Source organism: Diadema antillarum, unplaced genomic scaffold, assembly GCF_040938485.1.
Source record: "Diadema antillarum isolate AM-2024a unplaced genomic scaffold, OU_Dant_1.0 seq00000331_RagTag, whole genome shotgun sequence".
Classification (NCBI taxonomy): domain Eukaryota; kingdom Metazoa; phylum Echinodermata; class Echinoidea; order Diadematoida; family Diadematidae; genus Diadema; species Diadema antillarum.
In genome coordinates, this window is record NW_027271348.1 from 1,590,862 (window position 1) to 1,601,133 (window position 10,272).

General features: G+C 43.4%; 1 protein-coding gene across 1 annotated transcript; it reads left to right on the forward strand.

Moving 5' to 3' along the window:
- The first annotated feature begins 8,505 nt into the window (after window positions 1-8,505).
- Window positions 8,506-9,444, forward strand: LOC139730736 (uncharacterized). The gene has a single exon (XM_071641599.1). The coding sequence runs from the start codon at window positions 8,506-8,508 to the stop codon at window positions 9,442-9,444; it is 939 nt and encodes a 312-aa protein (XP_071497700.1).
- Window positions 9,445-10,272: the final 828 nt, after the last annotated feature.

A 10,272-nucleotide genomic window follows, 5' to 3' on the forward strand; every position in this document is an offset into this window, starting at 1 on the left:
AGGTGTATCGTATATCTATACATGTATGAAAGCAGTCACAGAGTGACAGATCGGCTGATCGACTGACCGACCCTTCAGCCACCTGACCTCTGAGTGATTCCTGTAGAGTATACAGTGAAACCCCGTTATGTGGGACCGCCGATATTACCTCGTTATAACTGGTACCTCGTTATAACCGTACGCATAAAAAACAAAGAAAAACATCAGCACGTAATCATATACCAAGTAATCAAATCTAAGAGCAGTCTTTGCATTGTTATTACACAAGTATGGATCATTATTATTGAGAGAGAGAATAAAAAGGAATTATTTGTGAATTGATGCAAAAAAAGAAGACGAAAAAAGTAAGTGTTGAAATGCGTTCTTTATTTTTCTTCCAAAACTCTCTTCACATGTACTGTACATCGTACTAGTACGTGCGTTCTTAAGTTCTTGGCAGGGTGATATTCATGATGCTTCTCCCCAGCTCGTGAGGCTTTCTTCACCTATCTCCCCTATCTCTTCCTTGTGAAACCACTCTAAAAGAATGGCATTTTTCGTTTGTAAAATACAGTGTAAAATGACACTGGACAAAATCATATTATAGACTAGAAATGTCGCTATGGCGACTGGTATGCCTCCGCCATAATGCATGATTCTCCTAATAGGTCTAGATAGTACATGTGGACAATGTGTGATTACATTTTCACAAAACTGGCAAAATATTGAAATGACAAGTTTGTCACAAATGTGTTGAATGTTCACCTTCCTTGACCTTGGTCTAATTGGATGAATAGGAGAGCATGTATTTGGGGATTTAAGGACTTTAACTTGACTTTGACCCATTCATACATTTAACGCATTGAGTAATTTTTATGGTACCGGTATGGAGAAAAAGTGCAATTTCTGTACTGAATAGTAAATTGTTACCATGTTCATCTGGCCTTTGACCCTAAAATTCATAAGATAATCACTTTCAGGTAGAACATGCATAGATATGCAGTAAGTTTCACGATAAATTGAGCCACTTCCGAGATATGGAGGAAAAAGTTAGTTCAGCACTTTCACTTGATCTTTGACCTTTTGACCTTTGAGGCAATAAAAAAGAAAAAGAAAAAAAAAACTCTCCAGAGAATTTCTATTAGGTTACACATGCATACACCAAGTGTAAAAAAAAAAATACTAATCCTGCTGGCATTGCATGAACATGAGGGAAATAGTAAAATTTTGAAGTGTTGCACTTGACCTTTGACCCCTGACCTTTGACCCCATGAACCCTACATTCTCTAGATAATCACTGCCAGTCAGTACATGTATATACTATGTTCCATGAAGATACCTTGAACAATGAACAAATATCTTCAGGCATTGCATAGATATGGTGGAAATAGTGAAATTTTATGTATTTGACCTTGACCTTTTGACCTTTGACCTTGAGCAGGTGCACCCAAAAGTTGATAGGCACAACTTCACCCCCTAATACACATACATGCCAAGTTTCATTAGGATACCTCAACAGCTTTTGATAGTTACCTTGTCCACAAAATTCATTACGGACGGACGGAAAGACGGACGGACGGACGGACGGAATGACGGACGGACGGACGGACGGACGGAAGGACGGACGGACGGACAACCCGAAAACATAATGCCTCCGGCACCACTTCGTGGCGGAGGCACAAAAATGTGTTAGTTAAGTTTTATCTAAACACCGGGGCAAATAGAGTAACATGCATGCACGGTCTACCGTAACTTGCTGGGTATTTTCTGCCAAGCGAGACTGCAATGATTTAATGAATTATTTCGGCTGTAATCTTATACATGCATAATCATTTTTATGATGTTTGCGTCCGAAGAGGTTGAAAATGCGTTCTATATGTTCTTCCAAAAATTTCTTCGCATTTTGTACATCTGTTCTCGAAAGATACGCAACAGAATTGAATTCGGGAGATCATGATCCTTTTTACGCATATCTCTACCTCATAGACCATTTTGACAGACTAGTGAAAATCATCATTTTGAAATGCAGTTACAAATTATAATGAACAAAACCAGATCTATCAAAACCGTGAAATGCATTTGTTATTTTTTCTGAACACTCGCTCGAGCAGATTAACATGAGTTACTAAATTTTTTACACTGTTATCACCTGGCGGAATCGCGATGATTTGATTAATTATTTCGGCTTTATTTTTCTTTATGTAAGCCTCTACTGTATACATTTATGTTTACTAACGAGCAAAACAACTGGAAGTCGGAACCTAGAATGGAAATAATGGATGAGCTGCACATGCATTCCAAAAACATATTTTCTATATTTGGCCACGAGTGTTGTTAGGTGAAAAGTTTGTGAATGCGTACTTTTTTTCACGTTGCGATGCGGTTTAAGCTAATCCATGCTCGTGTATCTCGAGGAGGAAAAGGTAAAATGATTATGTGTAAGAACTTATAGTGTATACGCCGAATATTTCATGAGGTTTTAATTTTCGCAAATTTCGAGAGTGGGAAGCTATTCACAAATTTGAAAACGCACGAAAATATTACTAGTCATTCTGACATAAATGTGACGAGCACGCATCTTATACATTCTTCTTTCGGTACTGTACTCCACGATCGTAAATTCAACCACTCACGAAACTGTCGGGGAGTCCCGATTCGCGAAAAATTAGACTATACAGCGTGTCCCAGAAAAAACGAAACCGGATTTCCATGCAACTTTTTACTATCGAAATCAAACATTTTCTTTATGAGATATACATCAATGGAAAGATAAACTTTTCTTCTTTCATTTGATGTACAATTTAATGTTCATTGTTCATGCATGACTGAGTTAGAACAATGAAAAGTGGTGCTACCAAATTTTCATTTGCACGCACAAATGGTGATTTTAAGTTAATTTTTCAGACTTTCAACATTACATTTTCGAAAAACAGTTCATAACCCAAATATTCATATTTTCTTCTTTCATATGAGACCTTACACGTCAAATATGAATAACGCATACTTGAGAAAAATTTGTATGAAACCATGCTTCATTTCTACCAATTCTACGGATAGTCGAAGAAAACAAGCATTCAGCTCTCCCGACTTAGCATTAGACAATGGGCTCATCTGCATCATTGAATTCACACAAAACTGCAGTGCTACAGTGAATGTTCTTGGGGGGAGGGTATTTACAGAGAATGCTGTATGAGACAGACAGCCCTTTGTTGCCATTTATTTAGAATAAGCTATGAGACATGACCAATAATTGAAGACTAATATCATGAGTATTCTCAGGCTGTACGCAGTCCAATAGCTACGGGGAATCGACATTACAACAATGATACACCAATTTTGATGATTTTACACCTCAAACTTATTTCATTGTTTTTATTCCTCTCTACATTTCCCTCACGCGTGGTTAGTCCTTCATCACTGACAGGATTTTGAAGTTTTTGAAGGGGGAGGTGAAGCCAAAAGCGAGGGTACATCACTTTATTTATCACTGAAATTGCGCTTCTAATATTTCAATGGTGCAAGTGCAGGGCAGAAAGTCGTCTTTTTTTTTGGGGGGGGGGGGCCTCGGAAGTTTTTTTTCGGTCCGTTACTCATACCCCACCTTCCCAAACATTCCGCTGATGAACACCCTTTGCTCTGTAGTTAGCTGCATGGTCAGGCAAGCTCATGATCACGTGCTAATTTACGACCCTATTCACAACCGAACCATCTGTAACATTCCCTTTTACCCCCTCCCTTCATATTTGTGTAAATTCATCGAAGCATGAAGGCCATTGTTATCTGCCAAGTCGGGCAGGCGTCAGGAAAGTTAACCGTTCCTTTTTTACTATCTATCTATCTGGCTAAAATGTAAGGATATTTTCAAATTTTAACCTCAAGGATCTCATCGTTCGTGCTGAAGTACCCTCCCTCACTGACAATTCTTCTCCCTTACAGCATGGACCATTCAAATGTTCAGCCAGTAAGTGCATCATTTGTAGTATACACATCCACGAGAGTGACTTTTTCACCAGCAACTCTACCGGCCTCTCTCACCACACCAAGGGCAACATCACTTGAACTACCACTAATGTCGTGTATATTATCACTCGCAGACTTTGTAGGATCCAGTATGTTGGGGAAACCAAGACAACACTCAAAAGACGCTTCTATGGACACAGATCTACCGTCAACACAGCCAAGCTCGATACTCCAGTGGGCCACCATTTCAATCTTCCCAATCATTCCATCACTGATATGACTCTACAGGGCATTGAATCTTTAGGCACTCGTCCAGACACAGTCCGAACCAGCAGAGAGAAGCTCTGGCTGAAACGACTTCACACCATCCAACCCCATGGCCTCAACATCCAGGAGGGAAATGACTAACCACCTTTATTTTATATATTTCATATTACACATATTTATTATTATCATCATTCTTTTTTCTATTTTAATTCTAATTTTATTTTGTTCTTTCTTTGCGCTTTCTCCAACTGCAGACCCTTTTATTCCCGATTGATTCCTTCCCCTTGTCAGAGTCTGTTTTATACCTTTTTCCACCTACACATACACACACTTGTTTTTGTCTGTGTTTATACGTATTTGTGCTTACTATGCCCATTTATGCTTGCCCACCAACATATATTTCTCTCCCTTGGATTTTGTGCCCTCCCTTTTTTATATGTGCTTTAATTATTATTATTCTAATTTCTTTTACCTACATCATTATTATTATTGTTGTTATTATTATTATTATCATTATTGTGTATATTTACTTCGATATGTTTGATTACTTGCATTTGTTGGTTGACTCTCAATTTCATTTTGTTGCCTCTTCTTGGTACTCCTTATCAGGGCTCGCTGTTTGCTCAGCCCCCCTCCCCCTTCCCCTTGCTGTTGCTATTTCACTCTTTCCCTTTCTTTATCCCTCTGTTGTTCCTTATCTTGTTTGATGTTGCCTCTCTATTCATCCTTTTCCCTCAATGGTTGCCCCCATGGTCCTCAGGATAATTACTGACCCTCCTCTGCCTTTTGTCTGTCCACCCTCCTGCCCTAAATCCCCCTCCCTTTACCTGTTGGGCTCCTTGCCCATGACCTCCTACCCTCTCCTTTTGTTTTCTTTGTTCTGTGTCCCTAGCCTGTCTCTGACTGTTCTTGTTGTGTGAAGTCCTTATATGTGATAATTGCTTTCCCTGCCTGTTTGTCATTTTGCCTCTGACGAAGATTCTGCTAGGATCGTAAGCTCAGGCCCCTTTTGACTCCCAATTTTTTGTTTTGTTTTAATAGCTTTATTGCATTACAACCACTGCATCAATTGCTAATATGTATAGTGCAGGGGCCGCGGAAGGGGGGGGGGGGCTGCAGCCCCCCCCCCCCCACACACACTTTTGGTTCGTGAAAAAAAAAGAAAAGAAAGAAAAAAAAAGGAAAAAATCGGGGGAAAATCACAACACCCATGAATTTCAATTTCCAAAGATTCCACTCTTACATAAAGTTCCTGTCTAAGCACTGGCGTAGCAAAAGAGTGGGGGGGGGGGGGGGGGGGGGGGCGATGGACCCCTTTAAGATTCTGAATAATTCTGAGTGCACAAGACTTATCACTTACATTCCAAAAAATCAATAGTTCCCTCATGTACAAGGGGAATATCCCCTTTTAATCAACCCTTTCCTCTCTCAGTTCTTCCAATCAATTTTTTTTTAATGATTTCCCAAATATTCCATCAAATATGCATATACGAGATATCTCAATTTCATCTTTAAAAATGCAAAAGCTCCCTCGTACGGAAAGGGTGGGGATAGCACTCTCCCTCGCTTCCTCCCTGTTTGCCCCCCCCCCCCCCCCCCCCCCCCCCCCCGCCCTGTGCATACAAGTAGACTATGGCTACACTTTTGAGTTTTCCAAATAATTATATGCCACAAAATGTGTGCACCAAAACGTTTAACTGGAATCAGAAAATACAGAATCTCCCTCATGTAGGAGGGAGAATAGGGCTTATCCCCTCCCACATATTTCTGCTATGTCTCCTTCCACTGACTTACACTTCTCTGATTAACAAATTTCCAGATATTCCAACAGAAATGTGCACAAGATTGTTGAATTTCAGTTCTAAAAATGAAAAAAAAAAGCTCCCTCGAATATGGGAGGGGTATCTTGCCACCCTCCCATTGAGTGGCCCCCTCTATAGACTTAGTACACTTTGGGGAATGACAATTTCTGAATTTCCCACAAAAAGTGTTCTTCAGATTGCTTTATTTCAATTCTAAAAATGCAAAAGCTCCGTCGAGCGGAAGGGGGCATCCCCCTACCACACCCTCCCCTCTACCTCATTAGACTTTGTACATACACACAGATGATTCACACGTGGAATAAGAGCTAAATGCCGTGATTTACCTATTTACACTTCCCTGAAAAAAAGCCCTAATTATTTCCATTATTTTTTTTGGGGGGGGGGAGCTAGAAAAAAATCCAAGTATTGCACCAAAAGTTTGCACCAGATCGCTGAATTTCAGGTCTGAAAATGTAAAATAACCTTCGTGTGGGAGGAGAAATATCCCTTATGTACACCCTCGTGTGCATGCCTTTTCTGTTTGATTGCTTAACAGACAGCGTTCATGAAATTCATTGTAAGAATAAATTACAAGAAGTTTATTCAAATGCTACCACTTTATAGGCAAATTGTTCAATAATAATCCACATCAAAATATGCTGCTACCTTAAACAAGTGGGGCCGTTTCAAGTCGATAAAACACGTAAAAACATGCATCAAATTGCACCATTTACAACATCAAAATGCAAAAAGTTCTCACCCCTCTCACTCACTCGCTCAGGCTCGGTTGCTTCGCTACCTCGCATAGTAACCGCCCCCATATCATATCCTGGCTACGCCGGTGCGTCTAAGGGGGTGGGGGGCTTGACCTTGACACCTGGCATTTATGAGTTAAAGTCCTCAGAGAACAAGATAATGAAGAATTTGCACATGTACATTATACCAATCAGTGATCTCCAGTGTACAGTAGTTGCATCCTGTGAGAGAAAGGTGCACCATCAACAGATACTCCCTGCTTTAATAGTTCATCTACTCAAATCACTGACCTGCAGTACAGATGCATCTTGTCTCCCCCTCAACTGGCCTATCTAACCTACAGTATGCAGGATAGAACCCAACCTCACAGGCCACAACTCTAGCTGGACCTTTACTCCCATGCACTGCTGAGGGAAATTCCACCACAAGTAACCCGCTTGCAGGATTGGCTGCTGCTAACTGGCAAAGCCCTACTGGTCATCAGTGGTCACCAGTGCTGTCTACAGTGTCCTCAGAGGCCAGAATTTCTCATTGAGGATCAGGGTGGTCCATGAGGGCTTTTAGCATGTCGCTGCAACATGCTAAAATTCTTGTGCAACATCCTAAAAAGCCAGCAACATGCTGTGCAACATCCTAAAAAGCCAGCAAGATGCTACGCAACATCCTCAAGAATTTGCAACAAGCTCAAAGTAAAAGTATCAAAAATGTGCAAAACATGTGCATAACATAAGAAACATCAAACTACCAGGTACTTTAGATATTTGTGTGCAAAACATGAGAGAGAACATTGAATGTAAGCAGCACAATGTAGAGATAATCAGCAAAATATTGCGTACTACGTACTCATCATGTGCGCTCCGCGCATATTCAATTTCTGCAATATTCTCAGATTCTGAGCTTGCAACATGCTAAAATTTCAAGTTGTGGACCACCCTGCAGGATAGCGTTAGTTATGAGAGATTGTAGCAGCACAATGAGTCACACTTTCATTTTCTCGCACTACTAAGAATTGTTTTCGTCCACTCGCTGACCATATCTGCTAGTGGTCACTCTACGGCGTAATACAAGCACATTTTTACGACCGCTCTGGCCCTCTGTATCGCGAGGACTCATATATTATCATCTGTCACATTCCTCGCGAACAACGTAACTTCCCCTCCGGTCACTCCTACGGTTACCAGGACAACGCGAGAGGGACATCATTTCTAACCAATCTCCTTCTTTCTTCGCTCCACTTCTCGAAGAAGTTTCGCACGCGTGTTACAACTCTCCATTCACAAAAATCAACTTTTCACACACACGACACTTCTTGACCAGCTTTCGACGTGAAAGCACGAAAACGCCAAGTTGTCAACTCGCCAAACTTCATCATCAAACATCGGACTCGCGAACTTCTCTCTCTCTCAATCTGTCTATCTCTATTTTCCCTCTCTAACTTCAACGTCTTCTGGAGCATTCTACATTGTGCTACTTCGCCTTATTTACTGGAATTATACTTTGTGTCGCGTTATGTTTTTGTGTATATACCAAACGGGAAAGTGCAATAACTGAACTCTCAATTGGAGGACCATTTCCTGCAACAGCATCGACTCCAGGCGCAGCTCGGCAGTACGGGAGATATTGTGTTATAAAATCAACAAATGGTGAGTAGAAGGATACATTCTCTACGTTCTATTAACATCCTACTACGAAATCCCTTCACTGGTGACCCCGACGTGATCTAATTCATCTCCCCGCCACTATGACCGACCCCTCGCAAGCGCCTGTTGAGCCCGTTCAGCCCCCGATTGATGACGCGACTTCGAAACCATCCAATGACATCGCTGTCGATAACGCCGCCGTAGCAAACATAAAGCTGCCGCCCTACTGGCCACATGACCCGTTGGTGTGGTTCGCGCAGGTTGAGGCCCAATTCACAACTCGCCGCATTACCAAGGAAGACTCAAAATATGCCTATGTGGTTTCTTCTCTTTCCCCCGACATCGCCCAGGAGGTGCGCGATCTCCTCATCACAAAGCCTGCCGCACAGCCATACACCACGCTGAAGACAGCACTCGTCGCGCGGACATCCGAGACGGAGCAGCGTAGACTACAGCAGCTCTTGACGGAGGAAGAACTGGGGGATAGGAAGCCGACCCAACTCCTCCGTCGGATGAAACAGCTGCTTGGTGATCGCGTGCTCGAAGACAGCATTCTTCGGCAGCTGTTCGTCCAGCGCATGCCGACAAACGTGCAACAAATACTGGCATCGTCTAGTGATTCGCTGACTGTCACACAGTTAGCGGAGCTCGCCGACCGCATCCTAGCCGTCACAGCGCCTAGTTTTGTCAATGCCATGGCAGCCCCACCCCAAACAACACCCACGCCCAATCAACACCTCCAGGACCAAATACACCGTTTAACAATGCAGGTGGAAACTCTAACAATGCAGCTTCGTAACCGTGAGAGGAGCCGTAGTCGAGGTCGGTCGGCCACACGCAGAAACCGACAGCATACCTCGCGTGGTAGCAGCCCTGCCGTACCTGCTCAGACGCCTGTTTCAGACAATGGTGAGTGCTGGTACCATCAAACCTATGGAGAGAACGCTCGCCGTTGTCAACCACCTTGTCGACGACAACCGTCTTCCGCTCATCAACCGCCCGCTGCCACGACACAGGGAAACGAGCAAGCCAGCGCCTAATGGCGACAAGCAGCGCTGGTTCACACTCACACAGTCGCCTCTTCTACATTTCGGACAAGAACACCGGCACGCAGTTCCTCGTCGACACCGGCGCGGAAGTCAGTGTTCTTCCCCCTTCCCCGGCTGAGAATCAAATCAAATCAAACACAATCAAGCTACAGGCCGCAAACCAGTCACAAATCACGACATACGGCGAACGCTCCCTAACGCTAAATCTCGGACTGCGACCCGTGTGTCGATGGATTTTCGTACTCGCAGACGTGCCCACACCCATATTAGGAGCCGACTTCCTACGGCATTTCGGTCTGCTAGTCGACGTCAAGCGACACAAACTGATAGATGGAACCACTAATCTTTCAGTCAGCGGCGTCGTCACCGAACCGTCGGCAACGTCCCTCAGTCTCAAAATGCTACGCTCCACTGGCACTCGCTTCGACGCCCTAATTCAGCAACATCCATCAATCACACAACCAGTATACACACCGGCGAGCGTCAAACACTCAGTCACCCATCACATTGAGACTCGAGGTCCCCCCGTCTCCGCTCGACCACGCCGGCTCGCATCAGACCGCCTCGAAGCAGCTAGAGAGGAATTTAGCCACATGCTCGAGCTCGGCATCGTCACGCAATCGAAAAGCAACTGGTCTTCGCCCCTCCACATGGTGCCGAAAAAGACCGCCGGCGATTGGCGACCATGTGGCGATTACCGCGCCCTCAACCGACAAACAGTTCCCGATCGTTACCCCATTCCCCACCTACAAGACTTTGCAGCAAATCTCGATGGCATGACAGTATTTTCCAAACTCGACCTCGTTAAGGCGTACCATC